The following is a 24,345-nucleotide window of genomic DNA, read 5'->3' as shown; positions in this document are numbered from 1 at the left end:
ACTTACAGATTCACATAAAAAATTAATTCCGTATATTTATGAAATTGCATATAGCCGTGAGATAAAAATAAGGGAACCGTTCAAAAAATAATCATAGCATACTAATCATAATGCTTACAGCCTTTTTACTGCGAACCCAATAAGAGTGCCCAAAGCTTATATTAAAACGGTACATGTAACGTCTGTTGATCTGAACGTTAACCGTATTAGGTTATAACAGATTTCGGCGCCAATATTTTCCCCCCGGTAAACTTGTACTTTTGGACCTGCGTTACTCTCTATTCCTATCAGCATTGTGTACCGTGGTTTGTTCTCGTCTTCGCCTTCTGCCGACGGTCACGGAAATTGGCCCAAAATAATCGATTCCTACGGAGCTAAATTGGTGTTGATAAGCAGCAACTCTAGCAACGGGAAGTTGAGACATTTGCGGCAACTTTGGGGAGGCATTGTCGATTCTGAATTTTATAAAAATAAATGCCACGAATCCTTTTAATGCATGCCTCGAGAGTAGGCATACGTTTTCAGCACTCCCTCGGATGGGAAGCAGCTGATCGTCGTCTAGAAGCTCATAAGGACAAATTTGTTTGGAATTTGCGTTTAGAGCTGTACCTTTGAAGAGCTGGAGCTGGCTCGTTGGTTATGAAATTTTGTTGGCTGCGTCTTGTCCCACTAATAAGAACTTTGACTTATTTTGCTCAGAACCATGTAAGGTTACGTTCGATAAATCGCAAGGTATTATAGCGGGCTTTTTCCCTACCGCTGAGATGCCACCCACTGCCATGCTGATGATCGTGACAATCGTCGATGCGGGTATTGCGTTTTGGTTAATGTGTTTTAGAAGAGACAATGTTTATGGCGGGTCGTGTGATATACTCGCATTCACATTGCCAGCTAACATTAACATCATCAACGCCCACGCTGTCGCCGTGGCACCAGGAGTGAAATTTGTCGCACAAAACCATTCGATCACAATCCTCATGTGCACAAAGCTTGCAGCGGTACACTCATATTGCTAGGTTATTGTTATCGATCTTAGGAATTGTTTGAATGTCGGGCAGTTCTCCGTTTGTTAATGTTTACAGTTGGACAGTGCTAATAAAAAACTCAGGTTAACATATAATTTCATTTACTAACTCCGTGTATTACGTTACTTGTGTATGGCTTTACATATAGCGTGAGATATGAAATAATTGGGCGAAGCGACCGCTTGCGTACCCAATAAGTGAGCATAAAGCTAAACGGCACAATTCCAGCCACTCATCTGCTGATCTAAACGTTAACCCTCTGAGGTAAAGCGGGTTCCTTGGATCTGTCTATTATAACTGATTTCGGCGGCAACATTCTCCACCCGGTACACTTTGCTCTTCTGGGTCTGAGTTACCCTCAGTTTTGCCGATGTTCAACACAGCCAGCTTTGCTACGGGTCGTTGCAGGATGTCGTGGGCGGTTTTGATTGTAGCGCTTCTCACCTGCTGTGGAAAGTTCGCGTCCACTATAAATACGACGCTGCCAATTTGGCGTACTATTTTCCTCGGCGAGCTAAGTCGGAAACATTCTCCATGGCCCATAGTTTCCAGAAATGGTCGCGAAAAGCTTAGTCGATCGACACATACATCGCACCGAGAAATTGTCGTCGAAGATGGACTTATAACCGCTTGCTGATCCCAGCAGCAAATGGTTGGGTGTGATAGGTTCATACTCGTTGGGGGGTCTTGACTTATGATGTATTCGATCTCCCAAATCGCGAAGTTTGTGGCGTTGTCCGTGAATATTTCTCTAGGTTGCAACGGTTGAAGAAGTTGCGAATACACATAACACACAAAAAGGTGTCGAGGGAGTGTGCTGTCTCCAAATGCACTGCATGTGACAATGCACTGCGATGTGCACCATCGCTTTTTTCTTGTACTGCCAAGTAGTCGATTATTACATAATAAAAATAGGCGTTGACGACTCTGGCAATGAAAATCCGGAACTGTGATTTTTAAGAGTAATGTGCTAGAGCCCTTTGGGCGCGACACATCATCTTGGCGTCTGGGCTGTTGCTTTTATCGGTTCAACGTATAATAAATCATACGACAGTCGGAAAAGTAGTCCACTTTCACGATAGGGTCCAGTGGAGAAGAAGCATTAAAAAGTACCTGTTTTATTTCGATGTAGGTTGGGGGTCCCAGATCTTTACAGGTGGGCCACAGTAACTGCTCCTGCAGAAGGAAGCTTTGACTGGTAAAAGGCCAGGATAAAAGGAGTTGTTTTGGTGGATGCGAAGATTAGAGACAGCTGCGTTGAAAAACACACTTTTGGGATGTACCTACCAAAATAAAATATGTTTTAAAGGGAAAAATAAATAGTTTTGCAAAATCAATATACTTACTAGTGAACACACATCTGCAAGTTTCTGCAGCTAATTTTATAACATTTACAACCTTAAAAATAAGACAAACACAGTCACATACAAACCAATTTCAGGATTTTCTTGGAACACAACTAAAACTTTAACTAAACATAAATTAGACGTTCACAAAATACACAAAAAAGGGTTATTCGATAAAATTAGTTTTACGAAAAAACTTAGGCAGGAAAGTTAATTAATAACATCACGATTTGAAGTAACTACCGTCAATATCAAAATTAATTTTAAATAATTAAATTTGGTGCACTCTAGCTAACGTTTGATCTCTTTGAAGGGCGATTTAAAAAAACTTTCTGAGCACACGTGTTCATGTTTACAATGCTATTTTTAGAAACTACCGTTACATTTCCAGAAAAAACGGAATGCCATTGAGAAGCCTTAACATTTAAGAGACAATATGTTTACATTTTGTTTTAATGCCGAGTTATCAAATTTTTTGATTTTACCGCGTGTGTGGCTCAACTAGATCAAAGATTCTTCGAACAGGTAGCGGTCTAACCTTTCAGGCTAAGTTGCTACTCTTCTTCGTCCTCCCGACGTTGAATTGGGGAATAACTTGCTGGGGCACAGCCTGTGATTCATCTCTTGAAAGGGTACAAACGTGCATATTAACGGCGCTTAGGAGGATACTAAGTGTGACGTCTCCGCAGATGGCACCCAGCGGACCTGTGGATTATTGGTCGTGATAGACACGGGCGCCTCTAATAACAACACAAGAATACTAACAAGCTTTTAACTGCCCTGCAATTAATGCACGAATTTTTCGGATCTTTGAACACTCTTACACATACACGAAAACAAGGACGATCCTTGTGTAGCGTGTAAAATAAAATAATTGCCAAAAATTTGATTTCTGACGGATCCACTGTACACCGCTTCCATCTTGGGTGGAGACTTTCTGGTTTTAATATTATCAGCGATTTTTACCTCCTTATTAGGTAAAATCGTTGACTTATTGTGTTTCGGCGGAGTATTGCCATTGGCGTTTCTCTTATGAAGTGTGCCATTCATGGTGCGTAGTTTATGAAGGCTTTACGTCGACGCTTACGATCGTTATCACGATCGCACCAACGAAAGCACTGAGTGTGGGCATCTTCAGGCTTAATTCGATTTCGATGGAACATTTCCGCGTTGTCTCCGCAGATACGCAACCTTTCCGGCGCGGAATGAGGTGTGCAGATCCACCAGCGATTTTAAGAGACCGGGACCGGTGTGTATAAAGTCGTTCAGGGATTGTCTTTTTGACTCTGCCGCTGTCCTAAACTAGACGAACCTTATAAGATTTGTTCGGGTTTTTACATAGTAATAAAGGTTGATTAACGCGATACCCTCGGGTGCTCATCTAATATCTCGGCTGCATTTAGATTACGGGCATATATCTTCTGAACGAAGTTATAGATCTCATTTCGGGGTTTGGTTTTTGCTGTCGAGTTTATGATGGCTAGGGCGCGGCCCTCGTGCTTAATGGCCTCGTGTAAGGTAGTATCGGCTTTGTAAAATCTGCTCTGATGGATGGTAACGTGGAACTTCAACGTCCAGACCATGCGAGTTTTTGAACCGATATGCTGGCGCCACGTTCTCTCCCAAATTGTAATAGGCACAGCTTGATTCCAGTTATCTGCTCTATGCTATATGAAGCTATTGGTTAAAGGACATTAATGTACGGGAACTTCATGGCGAACTCCTCCATGTTCGCGGACTGAATCGGTAAGTTTAGACTTTCTGCGTGTTGGAGACACGTAAATTTGCTGTCCTAGAGGTTTTTTCGACTCGAGTTGTGTTGTCGGTCCACTTCAAGCAGAGTGGTTGCGGCACGCCAGTCACCCCGAGCTCCTGAAAGACATAACGCTATCGCGGTATGTTGGAAGTCTTTTTCTTCACACAAATTCAAAAGACAGATATCGACGTCAGGACGGCGCTACCTTACAGTGCACTTCTGCGTGATTCGCTCAAAAACCGAATAATCAGTCGAAAAGGCAATGTCAAATATGGGCAGCCATATGAATGAATAAACCGCAATGTTGGGGATATTTAATACAAAATTTTTTTAAGCAGTTTTATTTAATAGCAGCTGCGCTCGACGGACGCTTTCTGCATATTGTAAGCCCGTTAAATTCGGCAATGATTTTGTTTATCTTTGTTGCTGCTTCGGAAACAATATAAATAAAGAAATTCAAAGATTTACCAATATTGTATCTAAAAACCGATTAAACAAATGGAAACAGTTAAGGGAAATGAATGCAAGACATTTTTTGCGTAGATTTTTCGATTTCAACTTAGAAATATTTTTATGAAGACATCAGTTTTTTATTAACGATATTAACAAAAAATGTTTGAAAAGGTAGTTACCTGAACAAATTTAGATAGTTTTTTGTGTAGCACATACGATCGCTGCTTCATTACCGTAATATCCTTTTTACTTGAATCTTTATGTTGACCATTTTTTATTGGGTTTGCGTATAAGTTAGCGAATTCCCGCTCAGTTCCAAGGTATAAGGGCTTAATAAAGTTTACCATGCTATAATCTGGAAATTTTAATTTAAAATTAATTTTTTAATTAATTAATTTAATTTTGTTGCACTGCAATTAATATTTTTTTGATTAATAGATCATATCTTCAACACTCTCCTAAAGTTTGTAACCGATCGGATTCTCTTACCCAGCTCATTCGCGATTTTCTCAAAACTACGTTTTCAGCAAATTTCTTAAACGATTTTCTTTAAATTTTGTACGCCCACTGAAGTCGGGTATATAATAATAAATATATTTATAGAAGCAAGGAATCTAAATATGTTTAATTAACTCTGAACTACAAAACTAAAAAACAACACAGAGGTTCATAAAAACCTTTAAAATTTTTGTTTTGTCCCTAGTTTTATCAACTATAAAAGAAAAATTGGTAAGTGTCTTTTGCAGGCCATTTCTGAACAACATAACCACACGGTAAGTATGCAGAAATATGACTTGATCGTTTCTTTTACAGCTTTTTATACCCTCGCAGAGGGTATTATAATTTCAGTCAGAAGTTTGCAACGCAGTGAAGGAGACGTTTCTGACCCTATAAAGTATATATATTCTTGATCAGCATCACTAGGAGAGTCGATCTATCCATGTCCGTCTGTTCGTTTTCTACGCAAACTAGTCTCTTTCCAAAAGTTGTCTTTCTATTGCAGGTAGTATATAAGTCGGAACGAGCCGGATCGGACGACTATATCATATAGCTCCCATAGGAACGATCGGAAAAACAAATTATAACTTTGCTGTTTTTAATTTTTTTAGTTCATAGATATTTAGTAATGGTTAAATTAAAATTATATTAATATTTCATCTAAATAGGACGACTATAACATAAAGCCGGTAGAGACTTGGCTAAATTAAATTCAGCCTGAAAGCTCGCACATGTCAATATAGGCAACAAAGGAATTCGCGGTGGCATTTCATCTGTAGCGAACTAAATAGCAAGACACGAGAAAAGAAAGCAAGTAACCGAAGCCATAAGACAAGCAGACGGAACAAACAGGACAGTCACAGAGCACTGAAAGTACCAATACAGCTCGGGAACCAGACAAGCACAACTACACGGCTAGCCCTCGACGAGGCGATTGGAGACTTGCTACTAAAAGTAGATTTCTTGGAACAGTTACAATGCGGGTGCATCACAGCAAGAATTAAAAAGAACAATAGAAACCAACTGATAAATAAAAAGCTCACATGATTTGACAGATACAGAGATCCAAGAAACTCTCAAAAGTGAATTGATGATGATGAGCCAAATCAAGGGAGTCAGTCATCTTTATGAAGCACGACCGCTCAATCAAACAGAGGACCTCCCCTTGAAAACCGGTAAGGTCAATCATATATAAACAAGTGGACGAACTCCTGGCATAAGACCTTATAGAACCCTCGCATTCCGCTTATAGATTGCCAGTAGCAATAGTTGAAAAGAAAAACAAAGAATGGAGACTATGCATAGACTACAGGCAGCTGAATGAGCACTCAGAATGAGATGCATACTCAGTACTTCGAATGGATCACCTACTCAGCCATCTACGTTTTCAAAATATATAAGCACACTACACTACACACTACAAAGGTGGCTACTGGCAGATACCGATGGACGAAAGAAGTAAACAGTATACCACTTTTACCGTACCAGGACGCGTACTGTTTTAATTGAAAGTAATGCCTTTCGGATTACATACAGCCCCAGCCCCTTTCAAAAGAGCCCTGCACTCAGTCATCGGACCATTCGCATACCTGAATGACATAGTGGTCATCGGACGTACGAAACGGATACACCTGGTGAAACTAAAGGATCAACACTGCGGATTAGGAGCAGTTTTAACGCAAGAGAATGGAAACAGCGAACACGCCACCTCATACGCCAGCCGAAAGCTTACAAAGGCAGAGTGAAAATATTTAGCTACCGAAAAGGAGTGCCCGGCAATCCACTAGGGCATCCAGAAAATGAGGATGTACTTGAAGGGATGCCATTTCTTCGACATCACTGACCACCTAGCTCTAAAGTGGCTCAACTCGATCGAGAGCCCGGATTTCCAGATGGGCACTGGCAATGCTACCACACTCATTCGAGCAACAGATCACTATCTAGGATTCTCGAGGAAAAAGTACACAGAGCAGAAGTCGAGAAAGACAAGTGGATAAAACAGAGACTCCTGGCAATAGTAAGAGATCCAGAAGCGTGGCCATACTACGCAGTGATGGAAGGAAAGCTATTTAGACATCTACCATCAAACTATGCGTAAAAAAGAAACAACGAGATCGAGTTCTGAGAGAAAACCACAACGAAGCAACAGCAACAACCAACAAAGCTCCGGATATTGGCGACATACTACTGACAAGGGATGCAGCAAACACATAATACTGGTTGTTTTCCAGAAGTTCTCGAAATGGGTAAAGATAGCAGCCGTCAGGAAAGCAAGAACGGAAATCGTGATAAAAGTAGTACGAGAGCAAATCCTAACACGGTATGAATGACAGAAAAAACTTATCTCGGACAACGGAGTACAGTTCACGACTACAAGTTTAAGGCACAACTCCAAATAAAAGTAGATACTCTCCAAACAAAGTATTTCCGGTTACAGAATGGACAAAAAAAAATAAAAAGCACGATGCAAAAATACCTCGCCAACTTGTTAAAGACGACCAGGGACACGCAAAGACATGAGGAAGGAATCGGAAACAACAATGAACAATGCAACGGAATCATAACCCAAACATTGGTCCACGATCCACACGACCGATACCACCAACTCACGAACAACCAACGACCCCGGACGGCATGGGTGACCACGAGGCATCTAACGGACCTATAAAAGGATTTCGGTGTAGGGCCGATGGACCTACTGGAGGACACTGACGAAAAATGGGAACCCAAACCGCCCGAGGAGAAGGTGGCGGAAGACGAGGGACGCGAAGGGTCACGTCAGAGGACATCAACGTGACAACTACAAAGACTTCGACCTCCTAAACGGGGTGGAGTGTTACGGCCCACCGACACAACACCATAAAACAATAACAGAAAAACAAAAGGTGGGCCGTCACAATAACATAAAACAAAAACAAAAATAAAGCCAAACAAAGAACATTCCAAAACATTGGTCTTTAATTTTGAAATCCTACGCTCGCACAAGTATTCAAACGCGCACGAATCCTGGTCACACAAGATCCGCGACGACAAATTATCGAAGCAAAATTATCACCATCGCCCTGGCTGGTCACACTTAACGGCGCCTAAAACAGAAATAGGTTTTATGAAGTTAAATGAACTCGAAGATGATTAAAATGATTATTATATAGTTTAGAACAAAAAACAAACAATGGCGTACAACTTGTTAACAAAACAATTACTTTTACATTATCATATAATTATATATACATACATATATAAAACCCCATACTATTTTACACATATATATTATATTGATCACCTTTATGTATTAATTATGAATCTTTGATATGGTTTTATCACATCTTAATCAACAACATGAAAACGTAGAATAATAATTAACTTAACTCTTCTGATGACTCCTCGGTCGTAGGATGTCAAATGGGTCACCGGAGCCATGCTCTAAGGTAGGTGAACATAATTCTAAGGCTTTTCTACTTCTATAAAACTTTCTTCTTGAATTTATTTATATTTCTCTACCAATTTTGTTTATTTCATATTTTCTTGTGCCCTTCATTCTGTCATTACACAGTCTCTAGTATTAATGTTTGTTGAGTCTGTCTATAATAATTTGCAATCAGGTTTCGGTTTACTATCGGATGTTGATTGTTTTCAGAAATGGTGTTAATCTAACCTCTTAAATCTGATTTTCCTAAATGTAACGTAATGACTTTTTATAGAGGTACGCCTTCATTTATAAGTTTTTCTCTTCATAATATGCTACTAGACCGTATATATTCGGTCAACGATTAAGGGTCCTTCTTGAATCAAAAATAAAATTTCACTGTCACTTAAAGTCTACTGTTAACAAGGCAATGTATGTTCTTGTATTTGACGATTCATATACAACTAATTTATTATTTACGTCCCGTTGGTGCTTAGGACAGGTAGAGTTTAGGAACGTCTGCCCGTCAGAGCATATCCTAAAAGACTTGAAAATTCGTTTGATACTGCAAAACGTCGTTTTTTACAGCTTGAATCAGGATTGAATCGTAACAATTTGCTCAAACATCTCTATGTGGCATTTATGAATAAATACAAGGAACTTAATCTCATGAGTCCAGTTAGCCATTAAGACATGTCCAAGGCCCATTTTGTAACACCTCACCATTGCGTGCCACGCCCCCAAAGTAGTACAACAAAGTTTAGGGTTGTGTTTGACGCCTGGGCGATAACTTCAACCAATTTGTCACTCAACGAGATTCTGCTAATCGGACAAAAAATCCAACAGGAAAACTTTTATCGCTTCGTTTGCATCGGTTCGCTTTAACTGAACATGTGTCTAAGATGTACAGACAGTTTATGATGCATCCCGATGCTCGTCAATTTTAGCTAGTATTGTGGAGAGAAAAGGGGCAAGCCACCCTATAAACATAGCAATACTCATATGCTTTGCGAGCAAAGTCTGAACTATTTTCAGCTTTATCTACAAACACTTTTTTTATTAGCTTAAAGCTGGCATATCCCAGAAGGAGTTCTGCGACAACGCTTCCAACTTTGTCTGCGCTAAGGCCCAATTAGTGGTTCAAGTCGAAGCCATACTCAACTCTAGAGCTCTTACGGCTTTATCGGAGGAACCGAACGATGGAGAAGCTCTAATTTAATAATTGGCTCGTCCTAATCGCACTGCTAGATCAGATTCTTAGCAAGAGAGAGTTACATAAAGTCAACCTTGACACAACATCGCGTTACATACTTAGCAACATTTATGGGACTAGTGGCGTCGTGATTATATTCACTAATTACAACAGAAGCTGATGTCCGTGTTGATCAACTAGTTGTAATACACGAAGACAACCTTGACCCCAATGCAGGAAGCTGCCCCGCATAATAGCTTCTAAACCACGATCTCATGGAAATTTTGAGTGGTCGACATAAAAACAGCCAAAGGAACGCTTCGTCGGCCGATACATAAAAATAGAAGCTTTATAAATCAACAACAAAAAAATTTGTACATTAATCTTCAACATAACTAGACCTTCCTTTTCACCTTATCCTACTAAGTGATAGAAAATTTCAATATGTTTTGTTCTAGAATGGTGAATCGTATTTTAAGCTAATGCTTTTAAATTATTGCCAGACAAAAGGGCGAAACTTCGTTGCTTTTCAGAAGGCCGAAAATTGGTCCTCCAGTCAGAAAGTTGGAGTTGCACCCAGTACATGACTTCCTGTAAAGACTGTAAGCCGCCCAATCCGCGCCTACGTTTCCCAGAAAAGGTTGTTCACTGTTGATGCGAGATCCTTTAGCACATGCTTGATGCCAGCCATATGTTCGGTAAGCGGGTTCTGATTGTACTGAGCCAGTTTGGAAACAGAATGCAAAATATCTGGCCGTGCTATAGGAGCAAGCTACTTCAGATCGTCAACAGCAGATTGAAATAATGTTGGATCCGAACTATCCGGAATCATGTGCATCTAAAGGTGCAACCCTGGAATTTTCAATGCCGTGTGCCAGCAACAAATTCTTAATAAACTGCGAATGGCCTAATCAGGACACTATCGAGCTTTGAGTTCTATGCCCTTCCTGACAGCCATGAATCGGTAAATCCCTCAAGTTGCTTCACGTATACCGTCTCGCTAAGGTTGCGGTTAAAAACGCAGATCAAATGCCCATTTTATGTAGAAAAAGCTTCAGATCTGACGCCGTACTGCTGTCCTTCCTTGTCGCACCTTGAAACGCTCGATTTGACCATCATTGAATACCCACTTGCATCCAACGGCACGCAGATTTTTTGCGTACGACCTACCAGGTGTGGCTTGCGGAAGGTGAATATATTTCTTTTGCATGGCTTCGCACCACTCTAATGACTTGTTCCTGAAATTGGGATGTCTCTGGAAACTAAGGATTCAAGAACCTTAACCAATGTATACTCTGTATACCAGCTGTGTTGACAGAATTAGCCCACAAGGATTCACCCAATCCTGACTCCAAGTTAAGTTGGCTTCCAATGCCTTGACATTTCCACTAATTTCCTGTTAGTGGTTTCAAAAAATCCAATCTGCTGGGCAGTGCACATTACAGTAAGCTGCCTAGCGATCCCGCTGTGAATGAGAAAATTATCGAGCTCCTTGTAGACAAATTCTCCCCCGTTGTCGTTCAGGCAATCGTATCTTGAGTTTGGCGCTCAACCAGATTCTTGAACTCCTTCAGTTTTGACAGCACTTTATTCTTCAAGAGCAAGAAGTACACAAAAATCCTCCTGGTCATCGATTAATGTCAGGAAGCACTTTGATCCCGGGTCACATATATCTGCATGTATCAGCTCCAAATACTCCTTGGATCTGTTTGAAGTAGCTGCAGGAAAAGGCTGTAACAGGATCTTACAGAGCATCGAGGTCAAGCACTTGGAATTCTGGGGAAAAATGTTTTCCACGCTAAGCATTGCCAATTGTATAATTGGCAATTGGCAAGTTATCTCTGGTCCCGATAGTGACAACAAAATTTTTAAATTTTGAACAAACTCTTATTGTTCCACTCGCTTTTGAAGAAATTTTATGAATGGTTGTACATTTCGTACAGGTCGACGCTTCTGCTGGACTTCTTTCAAATTTGCCTATGACAATTTATTTTTTTTACGCCAATTTAGATGCTTTTTCACTAAGTGTAATTGTCTTCAGACCCCTTTGATCCTGAGCATTTCAGTCGACGGCTTCTGAAGCATCTGTAGCAGTCCATTATCCGGGTGTAATGGTCTACAATCCAAAATGAAACAACACAGATCGTTTCTGTATGCTTCAGAAATCCAACTTGTCGATTTGATATAGGCCACTTATATTGGCTTTTTGAGCTGCACAAAGTGTGACGCAAAATAAGCGCACAAGATAAATATGAATTTATAGGTATCAACCATGAAGTTCGTATGTAGGTATAAAAAAATAAAAGGTCAAAACAGCCGATAAGATGAAAAGGGAAACAAAAAAATCAATAAATTGGAATTCAAATGGAAAGGCAGGCGCATGCAGAAAGGATCACACTGGTCATAGGGAACCGAAGGTCAAACTGACATGGTATTATGCACGCGAGGCCTGACTAATCACTAGCGAGGGGTATAAAAGAAGGGCCCATCGCCCAATAGATGGCACTCTGAGACCGACAGCGATCGGATGAGGTAAGCCTACACAGAGAAAATTAATCATGTATATTGCACTCAATCTGAGAATATTCGTACTCAAATAAAAAACCAACACCAAAAGTTCTCACTTTGATACCATTTTACTCAGTTTGAGTACAAATTTTCAAAAATTTAAAAACTAACAAAATAAATCGGCCAAAAATGTAAATAACATTTTCTTTCAACTTTATTGTTTGTTTTACATTATGTTATATTATTAATTTACGTGTTAAATGAAATAATTTTACTTACGAAATATTTTTATGAAAAGCACATGCCTTGACTGAGAATTGAACCCGGGACCTTTCGCACTCTAGATGTAAGCCTTAACTACTCGTCCATGCACGCTCTAACTTCTCAGTATGCTAAAGCCGCACAACTATTTTATTTCAAAAGGCGAATTCGTAATTTAAGCAAAATATTTACGGTATTTTTTAGAAATGATAAAGAGTTACATAAATAAGCATTAATTAAATAAAATAAAAGCAACGAAAAACAAAAAAACAAAAAAGAATTACACAACTCGAAGTGAACTCGGAACCTAAAAACCTTGGGTTTTGGATTCCTGGTCCGGACATCTAGACCACGGATTTTGAGTACATTTTTCCTCATTATTAGCACATTTTTTCTCAAATACAGAATATATCCTCAGCTTAAGAATTTTTTCTTAAAATGAGTACAAATATTCCTTATGTGAGTTTTTGTGCAAAATCAGAACTCAAAATTAGTATATTCTCAAGTTGAGAATTCAAATTCTCAATTACTGAACGTCAATATTTTCTCTGTAAACACCTTTGAGTAGAACTTATCTGGGAGTCCATAGTGGAGTCAATTTTGGGACCAGGTCTCGTACCGGGTACGTACATTATAGCTAGCAACCTCCCCTTTCCCGCCACCTATCCTAACGGAGCAACCGTCTCTTCGTGATCCACCACCCATTGTGGCCTTTAAACCATCTCATAACCTAAAAGACTCATAGTGTCCTCTAAACCGTATCCAGCCTAGGGGAAAAAAAAACTATATTATAGTTTAAGGGGGGAACCTGCGCATCGCGGAGCTTATTTTCCGGTGCCATATCGTTCATCTATTCCTCACTGGTTGCACCCGTTGCCCGCAGGAAGACGCCACTCATCACCCAACCGCGTCCGGAGACTCCACGTGACTCGCCCATTGAACCCGACGTCGCCGTGCCTTACCGCGTCCACCCGTCAATCCAATGCTTCTGTAATTAACCTACCAATAAACATAAGCAAATTTAATATATTGAAGCACTTACGTGTCATACACTGCGACCGGGTTGGATTCTCTTTCAGCAACCACATCTAAACGAACAGCTGAATCCCGCTGAACTACCTCAGCCATATTAGAACCGTTACATGGGGCCCGAGTAAGGAACCGTTCTTAACTTTTAAACGCTTTTTCGATATAAATATACCGGTGCTCATAACCTATTATGCTGGCAATAAAAAAAAAAACGTCGTGCGGTTTATTTACTTGCAACTAAACCAAGGAGAAATACATACATTCTTTGTGTTCATGGTCGTCAAAGTGAGATTATCTATAGATTTTCACATATACATGCAGACATTGCTTAAACTTATGAACATATAATATTTTTTTTACAAAAGGTTCCACAGAGAAGATACTAGATGAGAAGGAGATTTGAGATGTGAGCCCCCGATTAGCCAAAATTCTTCTGAGAAGTTTTCCCGCCTACATTCAAAGTTTTAGTATAACATATATTTTTGTACGCATTGCTTAAGCTTTTCATTTAAATATGTGGTAAATTCCCCACAAAAGTGGAATTTTTTTTACGGGTGACTCAAAGACTGATAACTTTTATATTTGGATCGAAAAATCCACAAAATCCCTACAAACAAACTTTTTTTTGCAAAACTTAAGCATTCTTTAACCAATTGATTGAATTAAAATTGTTTAACGCAATGCAATGGTGCACATTCCCTACCCTCTCCGCACTTCGCTATTGCAGTAAAAAAATGGGAATAAAAACAACTCACACGCATACACAAACACTACACTCCAAATCAGAAATAGGAACAATTGACTAAAGTTAAGTATACCAGTATACCTGACCGATTGCAGGGTAGCGCGTAACAGGGGGCCGCTAAACTCCAACGTGACAGAAACGTAAAGTCAACCAACCACGATTGCAACGGCGGACAAATGAAAGCCTAAAGTGTTGATTGTTGCAGCTGTATTTAACTATGTACTAGTTATGTATATCGTCTAGTAATAATTTACCAACTATTATTTTGCGAGCTCTAGTACTATTCGTATTCATTGCATCGGGTCATGCTATAGTTTCTTGGGAAGGTGCAGATGTTCGAGAGTTTTAGAATCGCAAACTAGAAACAAAATAAAAAGAAAATCCGGCAAGTTTTCCAGTACTACTTCGACAAAAGCAAAAATTCTTCTTAAGCTGCCAATAAAATTTGAGCCGTTTATGGACCCTATACAAGTTTTTCAGTACTACTACGACCACAGCAAAAATGCTTTTCGAGACGCCAATATCAATTTAGCAGTTTATGGACCCGATTCAATTTCCATTTCCACAGCAAATCGGTGGATTCAACGATTTCGGTGTAAAAGTGGTGGAAGATGCGTTACGCTCCGGAAGGCCTGTCGAGAAAGACCGACATAGTATCAACCATAGCATCGGCCAACAACTGGGCATGAGCCATCAAACCATTTTTAACCATTTGAGGCATCTTAAACTGTATCGACGCAAGCGAATCGCTGCTGAATCGCAGCACTTACGACAAAGTGAAGCTCAAACGGTCGTGGTCGAAATGCGTTGAAACGACCCAGTTAAAGCCCGGATTGACGACCAGGAAGGTTCTGCTCTGTGTTTGGTGGCATTGGCAGGGAATCATCCATTATGAGATGTTCTCCTATGGCCAATCGCTCAATTCAGACCAGTTCTGGTAACAAATGGACCGCTTGAAGGCAGCACACATATAGAAGAGGTCATCTTTCATCAGCAGAGGCTGAACTATCTTTTATCGGGACAACGCCAGGTCACATAGATCTCTATTGACTCGCCAGAAGCTCCAGGAGCTCTCTTGGCAGCATGCTGGTGTCCGATTCGTGACGGATCCATCGAGAACCGAACCTCTCTCTCTGGCAAGGTCTATCGCCTAGCAGGCAGAACTAAGTTCTGCTTTATCGCCAAGCAACGAAAGGATAAACTGCATATTTAATTAATATAATATAAAAATACTTAGAGCCTAGCTTAATATAGGTTGCCGAATTTGCGAGAGCGAGAGAGAGCTTTATTGTGCTCCCGCCTTCGCCATACACTATCCAACAGTAAGCTTAATGATAACGACTTCACAATAACTTCAATCCTTTACAATTTTCATAAAAAACTCAAATGAGCCAAAAACGGCCTCGTTGAGGGGTTGTAGGGCTTCATGCCACTGGTAGCAGCGCCAGCTGCGCCTAAAGTCGACGACCCTGACCATGCCGTCCTTCCCTGCGGGAGTCGCGACGAGGTGGCACTGTTGAGGTGGCAGGTTGTCCTCCACCGCGACGACTAGCTGCCCTTTTTCTATTTTTGGTTTGAAGTTTGATTTCTTCTTGGTACTCGTGTTTTTGAATGATCTAGCCAATTTTATTAAAGGCTTCATTATGTTCGGTCAGTGGCAGAGTCTTTTCAAAAAATATACTCTTGTCTTTGCAAAAGAGTACACGAACTCCCTAAGCAGCTTGTGATGTGACGAAAATCCCTCAATGACATCCATAAAGTTCGAATTTCGTACAGCAGCGGTCATGCCAACCGCAGTCTTCCTTGTCTCCAGTAAAAGGACTTCCTCAGGTAGCTCGAAAGCTTAATTTCGGGGCCAGTGCTCTTCTTCATCCTTCAAAAATGATGGTCCAATAAATCAGAATGTCTGTACGATTTCGTCAACTTCACAACCTCTTGATACAACGACGATGGATGAGATCGGATCCAATGAAGCGTAACTTCAGAATCTGACCAATAAACAGTTGGTTCTATAGGGACCTTCAATAGGGGCTTGATTCTGTAACAGAAGAAGGTGAGCGGCATATAGCTCAAGCCACGGGAGCGTTTTAGTTTTGAACGTCGGTGCTTTGGACTTTGAAGTCAACAACGATAATTTAAAAGCTTCTGTAGTTTTGCGACGAATATAAACGGAAGCTTTATAAGCTCTCATGGATGCGTCGGCCAATTGACATACCTTATTTTACTAGAAATATATCATTCTTCAACTTTTTGATACATCTTAAAGGAATAGGTTTCCTAATATACTTGTAGATGCTAGAGCTCGACATAGTTTGAACAAACTGCTAAAACAGAAGTTCCGACAACATTTTTTATTCGTGAACATTCTGGTAGCACTTCCAGTCGTTTGAAACGCTGTAACTGACTTAAAATTTGTACAGAATTTTCTTAACACATTTTTGATTCAGAAAAAAAAGAGTGCCACTGAATTATTTTGTACCGTTTTAAACACGTGTTTTAATGAGTTATAATTCTCTCAAAACAGAACAGACCTCTCCGTAATTTATACAAGAGCTTCAAAGACTTTAAAACCTTAAAACAAACACTTACAAACAGACGGGAAAGCCATCTGATTTTTCGAAATACGTCGTTGTTCGATCGAATTTTAATGTTCCTTACAGTCAATCCTATTCTATGTATTTGAACTGGTGTAAACCGAAGTGGACACGATTGCAATATTAAAAGGAAACTATCGTAAAAAGTTCGTAAACGGACTCAAAAAAATATACAAATCAACGAGCGATGACTGAAGTCCCGCTACATACTTTCAAACTGTCCACATACATTTCCGTTTGCGATGATTTCGCGAGATTTTAGTCAACGCTCTAGAAAGCCCAGGGTTTAAGTGTCTTAAAAAACATTTCCCAGCCTAGGTACACAATTAATGTTATTTTTTTGTTTGTTTTTTTGTTATTGCAATGTTTTTATTTAATTTTTGAAAATGTTAGTTATGTTAATAAAAGCCATTTGATTTATAACATTTGGATCCTTATACGTATGTATGGCCGAATGTGGTGCCAATGTGGCTCAACCTGTTAAGTTTCGAACCCAGTTTTGGGTCGACTCGGTCGCAAAAAGAGTAACTTTGTTGTTTTCCTTTCCTTTAAGTTAATTTATAATCACAGAGATTTTTAAGAGATGAAGAGAGGGCGTCCGGGGCGAACAAAGTCGTCAAAACAAATAATATTTTTAATATTATTAGTGTGTCGCTTGCAATGTTATTTTCGGCTCGTTGATGGTATTAAATCGTCTATGCAAAGATATCATAAAATGTTCGCAAACGACTCTTTTTTCGAATATCGAAAATTAAACAAAATATTAACGCGTACAAACCGATTCAATCTTGGCAGACGCCTCTGACGATCAGGCGGCCGAATCTACCGAAGACGAGAAAGGGAAGCCAAAGCCCCCGCCTATTTATATTCGAGAAAAAAGTTCCAATGCTCTTATCAACAAAATTATCGAGTTTATTTGAAAAAATAACTTCCACATTGATTATTGAATCTTCTTTAGAAGAGACTTACAACAAGTATTCAAATCTTAACCTATAATGTATTATAATTGTTAATTGGTTAATGGCCCTAAGTTGAGCAGGAGTGGGCGGTCGTTGCGCTGTAACCGAGAGTGGTTACTGAGCCGCCTGAGCTGCCTGGCTAGTTGGTTTGGATGTATTGATAGTCTAGCTTCGTACTTTGAGACTTTACTATCAATTTCTTCTTTAGCGGGTTTTATATCCAGGTCCCTGTGGATATTTGCGTTGCGCATATTCCAGGGGGTCAAAGTTATTGTTCGCAGCATCTTCCACTGTATTCGTTGGATGATTTCTATGTTGCTACTGCTTGCGTTTCCCCACAGTTTTTGCATTTTTGTTCGTTGACTTGCATGCTCCAATCTGCTAGTCATTTTTCTACGGCCCCAGGTGGTTTTTTAAATACGATGATGCTGTTTTTTGACATTTTGAACGACTGGTTATAGCTGTGTCATCAGCAAAGGTGGATAGAGTTGTCTGGCTGCTTGTGGGAATGTCAGCCGTGTATAGGACATTCAAGATCGGTCCGAGCACACTTCTTTGGGGTACTCCAGCTTCGATTTTGTGGTTGGCGAAGAAAAATTTCTTGCATCTGACAGTAAATACTCTGTCTTTAAGGTAAGATTCAAGTAATTTGAGGGTGTTTTTTGGTAGGACAGTCCTGATTTTATGAACCAGACCGTCAATCCAAACGCTATCGAAGGCTTGAGATACGTCTAAGAATAAAGCACTGCAGTATTCCCTGCATTCAAACGCTGTGCGTATTTCAGCTGTTATGCGATTTACCTGTTCGGTAGTTCCGTGCTTTTCCCTGAAGCCGAACTGATGTAGGGGGATCGCTCTGTCGTTTTGGAGGTGTGTTCTGAGGTGTCACAAAAGCAGTTTTTCAAATAGCTTTGATAGGCACGGAAGGAGGCTAATAGGCCTGTAGGACGAAGGTTGGGATTTGTCTTTGTCTGGTTTTGGTATCATTGTAATAACAGACGTTTTCCATTGTGTGGGAAAATAGCCCCATTTAAGAATTGATTTGAATATGGTGGTTATGCTTTTGACTGCGCATAGAGGCAATTCAATTATCATTTTCGGCGAAATTAAATCATGGCCAGGGGCTTTTTTTGGATTCATCTGTTCTGCAATGTTTTTTATGATTGTGCTTGTTTTAATAATTATTGAGGAGGAAGGCTGGTGAGATGTTTGGTAAAGTGAATTGGTTTATCGGCGGATGAGATTGGAAGACATTTTTTAAGTAAGAGGCGAATATGTTGGCCTTTTCCTCCTCACTACGGGCCCACCCACCTGTTGGTGATCGATTTGGAAAATCGGGTTCTATTGGTGGTTGAATGTTTGGGTGAGCAAAGTTTAGACACTAGATGCTTCTAGAGCGGAAAATTTGGAGGATATAGCAGCAGCAAAACCTTACACAAGAGCTGTCCGAGCTAATTAGATCGCAGATAGTGAGTGTCCAGTGGTGGGCAGGTTTCCCGACTGAGTATAAACTGGCCCATCCAAATGTTGGTGATCGAATAGGAAAATCGGGTTCTATTGGTGGTTGAATGTTTGGGTGCGCTCTCCAGAGTGGAAATTTGTTGCTGTTGGGCGAAAGTTGCGCTATATAGGCACGTTGAGTCTGATTCTTTTCAGTTAGTAAAGCTTTAAACAACTTCCGACAAGCTTTAAGGTTTAAAACCTTTGTTTAGTGGCTGGGGAGCGGTGTGCCTGCCAGTCTCGGCGATGTCGCCGCTTTTCTTGAAGGAGCGTCTGGATCTGTGTAGTTATACGTGTAATTTTTGGGGGGATGAGGCTGAAACTTCGGGTGTAGAGTGTTTGGCAGCAGAGGACATTACATCCGTTATATGTTTAAGTGAGTCTTCAATATCAGCTTCACAGGAGATTTTAGGTTCGGTTTCAAAGTTTGAGCTTATATATTTTTTATACTTTAGCCAGTTTATTGTATTTGATTTCAGAAATTGTGGTCGTTCTACAAACCGTGGATGTTCAGATAGACAGAGTAAAACAGGCGAGCGGTCAGATGACAGTTCCGCCAGGGCTTCAACATGTACGGCACTCTCCTAGTTACAGCAACATCGATATTATCTGGTTTTTTGTTCGGATCTGCTGGCCAGTATGTGGGTGTACCTGGTCAAACAAAATCTAGCTTATTACTGGGTTTGATAATAGCGTTGTATAATTGGCGTCCTTTGGGGTTAATAAGACGAGAGCCCCAGTAGTGGTGTTTCGCATTATAGTCACTGGCAGCTATAAAACAGTTACGTAGTGAGTTGTAAAAGCCTAAAAATTCACTCTCTGAAATATTAAATCGTGGGGGACAATACACAGCCGATAGGGTGACTGGACCGCTGGTTATGTTGATTCGTAGGGATGTGGCCTGTATATGGTTGTAAGCAAACGCCTCCAGAGGGTGATGCCTAATGCGTTGTTTGATAAGGATTCCGGTCCCTCCGTGAGCTTTGCCGTCTGGGTGGTTGCTCGCATATAAGATATAGCCAGTGAGGTGGAAATGGTTTTTATTGGTTAAATGCGTTTCTGAGAGGAGCATGATATCGATGCCCTGGGTGTTTAAGAACTGTAGAAGTTCAAGTCTGTGCTGCGAAGCACCGTTAGCGTTTTAAAAGCATATTCTTAAGGGATCCAGCGTTGTGCTCTGGAAGCGGAGTATATTTTGGTTTTGGTATAGGCGGGTGGGGCTGTAATGTTTCGGGCTGAGCGGTTATTGTAGGCGGCAATCCAGGGTATCGCAGTGCAGCCGCAAAAGTAACTCCAGGAGTGGTTTGCAAAGGAATGTAAAGATTTGGCTGAGCAACCTGTTGGGCGGAGGTTGGTTGTTGGCGCCTCTAGTTGAGCCGACTGTTGATCTCTTTATAGACGGGGCATCCCCTGTAATTAGCAGTTTGGTTTCCACCATAGTTGCTGCATTTTCTCAGTGCTGGGTCTTCTTTGTTACCCGTGCAAGCTTCTATACAGTGCAGGTCGCCACACGCAACATTCAAGATACAAATGAAGTCTGAAGATAATTACAGAGTATTATCGAAATACCTACCGAGAATAAAAATAACTTTTACACGTATCAGCTAAAAAGCAGCAAGAGTCTGCAAGTCGTACTTAAGGGAATAGAGTCCAACGTAACGCCTGGAGATATAACAATGGCGCTAAAAGAGAAGGGATTTATCACTGTAAGGATATTTATCAATATCCTTAACAGGGATAAAATGCCGCAGACACTCTTTAAAGAAATACAAAGTGCACCCTATATACAATATTCAGTTCTTGCTGCACCGCAGATTTGCAGTTGAGGAACCGCAAAAACGCCATGGCCCGGTACATTGTGCGAACTGCCAAGAATATGGCCATACAAGGTCATACTGTAAACTGCTCCTAATGTGTGTAGTTTGTGGAGACTCCGCACACTGCCCAGAGACTCAAAAAAGTGCGGCAACTGCGGTGGCAGTCATACTGCTAAATACAGAGGTTGCCCAGTTTATAGGGAGCTGGAAAGTTGCATCCATCAGAGAGGAACTACTGCCCGCACCCAAAATAAACAGTTGACAGCTTCCAGAACAAACCCTGAAGTCTTCTTCTCGACTGCAGCCAGATCCTCACTAGGACCCATAAACACTGACAAAAATCTTACATTCGCAAGCGCTTTAAGATCAGGACTGGCTACCCCTGACTCAAAAAGTTCATTTCTGCAATCAGCATATCAAAAACAGAACACGGCTCAGCAGCATCAATCGCCGGAGCAGCCAAAAAGCTATGATATGCAGCATACAACAAAACCTTTCTTAGTTACTTACCTTAATAATGACTCCCCTACGGATATCTACGTGGAACGCTAACGGCGTTTCACAGCATAAACTTGAGTTAGCTCAATTCCTACTCGTCAATCATATCGATGTAATGCTGCTTTCAGAAACACACCTCTAAAACAAATATAATTTTAAACTACGAGGCTATTCATTCTACGGAACAAATCATACAAATGGTAAAACACATGGTGGGATCCAATCAGAAGCCGTATTAGGCACCGCTATCATAACAAATTTGCTAAAAACTACCTACAGGCCACATCTATAAATATACAACTAAATACTGGCAATTAGCTTACCCTAGCCGCCGTATACTCCTCGCTTCACTATAGCTGAAGATGATTTTTTGTGTTTTTTTAACTCACAAGGAGATTACTTCATAGCAGCAGGAGACTACAATGCCATGCACACACACTGGGGATCTCGTTTTGTGACTCCAAAAGGAAAACAGGTCTACAATGCAATTATAAATTTTGTGTGAGAGTAAAAAAAGAGTATTTGAAGCTTGATACTGGGTCATAACAAATTTGCTAAAAACTACCTACAGACCACATCTATAAATATACAACTAAATACTGGCAATTAGCTTACCCTAGCCGCCGTATACTCCTCGCTTCACGATAGCTGAAGATGATTTTTTGTGTTTTTTTAACTCACTAGGAGATTACTTCATAGCAGCAGGAGACTACAATGCCATACACACACACTGCACAGTGGTTCCGTCAGAGGCCAAAAATCAAAAAATTTTATGACATATTTTTTAAGCAAAATGTATCAAAATTGTCTCTTAAAAGTCCAAACTTCTCTTTGGCATACCGGATTTTACTAGAAATCTAACGGTACTTTCTAAAAATAGATTTGCAATCGTGAACACGTGTTCATTTTGGCAACGCAGCTGCGCTTTGGAAGTTATTTCTCTCTTTCAATTCGCCCTTTAAAGTGATCAGACGTACGCTGCAGTGCTCCGATTTGAATAATTTAACATGAATTATGAAATTGAAGGTATTTACTTTAAATTGAGATATTAATAATTAACTTTCCTGAAAAAGTTTTTTCGTAAAACTAATTTCATCGAATAACCCTTTTTTGTGTATTTTTTTAAAGTATATTTTATGTTTAGTTAGACTTTTAGTTATGTTCCAAGAAAACCCAGAACTTGGTTTGTATGTTTTTGTGATCGTCTTATTTTAGATTACTAAATATTTTAAAATTAGCTGCCGAAATTTGCCGATGTGTTTTTTCTACTAATATTACTAAAGCAGTTAAAGGTGAGTCTTTGCTTATTGTGCTGTTGCGCTTTTGCGCTGTTGCTTTGTCTTCGTCTTTAGTGGTTTGTGTTTTTGCAAAAATATTAATTTGTAAATTATTATTTAAATTTTGATTTTGGATTTTGATAGGTGCATCGCAAAAATGTGTTTTTCCACGTCTGCATATTTTTAATATGTGGTGCACAGGTAATGGAACCAACGCCGAAAAAATGAGGAAATTGATGTGCAAGCGGATATTGAAAACAACGGCTACATTATTCCAGAGTTGAGCGAAATATCCAATAAAATTGAGAACCTCTGCAAAACAATTGTAACTTTTTGGAAAAATTACAAACGGACAAAATCTGCAGTTATTAAATATCAATCTGGATGGCTTAATACAAAAGAATCAATTTCAATAAAACGCCCCTATTGCAAATCAAATCAAATAGAGGAAAGTGCTCATCGGGGCCGTCCTAAACTTGAATTTGAGGAGGCTTCAGAGAGAACAAAGCGACGACGTGTAGGTCAGCTCATTAAAATAGATGAATCCGCTGTTTCTTCTCTACGTAATGATGATCGAAATCAAAATTTCCTGCCGGCAGATCCCATGGAAGTTATTTCGCTTTTAATGGAGACCTCCATGACGAAGCACCAATATTTGCTGATAAAAACTTTGTAAATACCAAAATATCCTTTGAATTTTTTCCCAGTTACCAAAGATTACTAAGTCTCAAAAAAATAAGATACCCTGATGGTATTTATATAGACGAATCTCGTGCGGAAGTCGAACTACAAAGCTTACTAGACAATACGGCATCTAGTATAATAGAGCTTCAAAACAACATCATTGAAACTATGCCTGAAAATATAGTTACGAATTTAACTTTAATTGGAAAATGGGGCTTCGATGGAAGTACAGGCCATAGCGAGTATAAGCAAAAGTTTTCAAACGGTGATTTGGACGACAGAAGCTTATTTGTAACATCCTATGTACCTCTCCAACTGGTTACTCAAATAGATAACACAATAATTTGGAAAAACCCCCGGCCATCATCGACTCGTTACTGTCGACCAATAAGATTTCAATTTAAGAAAGAGACCGCGAAAGTGTCGAAAGACGAAGCAGAATATTTTGACGCAAAAATTAACAATTAAAGCCAAAAGAATTAAGCGTCTTTAATAAAAAGTTGTTATTACCCATAGCTTGCATCTTACAATGGTTGATGGAAAGGTGTGCAACGCAATCAGCGAATCATCCTCGGCAACGTGTTATATATGTGGAGCAAAGCCAACAGAAATGAACAATATACAAAAATGTTTGAGTAAAGAAGTACGCCCAAGATTTTACGAATTTGGCTTATCTCCACTACATTCTTATATACGCTTCTTTGAATATTTTTTACATATTTCATATAAGCTAGAGGTCAAAATGTGGCAAGTACGCGATGAAGAAAAGAAGATGCAAGTATTGAACAGGAAGAAAC

General features: G+C 40.0%; 1 protein-coding gene across 1 annotated transcript in view; it reads right to left on the bottom strand.

Moving 5' to 3' along the window:
- LOC128263888 (transcriptional regulator ATRX-like) overlaps positions 1 to 24,345 on the bottom strand; it is a 449,251-nt gene that overhangs the window by 58,299 nt on the left and 366,607 nt on the right. The window contains exon 8 of the mRNA XM_052999163.1: positions 4,760 to 4,935. Coding sequence (XP_052855123.1) covers positions 4,760 to 4,935 — 176 coding nt within the window. The remainder of the gene's footprint in view (positions 1 to 4,759; positions 4,936 to 24,345) is intronic.

This window comes from Drosophila gunungcola, unplaced genomic scaffold (assembly GCF_025200985.1).
Source record: "Drosophila gunungcola strain Sukarami unplaced genomic scaffold, Dgunungcola_SK_2 000025F, whole genome shotgun sequence".
Lineage (NCBI taxonomy): Eukaryota > Metazoa > Arthropoda > Insecta > Diptera > Drosophilidae > Drosophila > Drosophila gunungcola.
The sequence above is the reverse complement of the archived record's forward strand: the minus strand, read 5'-3'. Positions and strand labels throughout refer to the sequence as shown.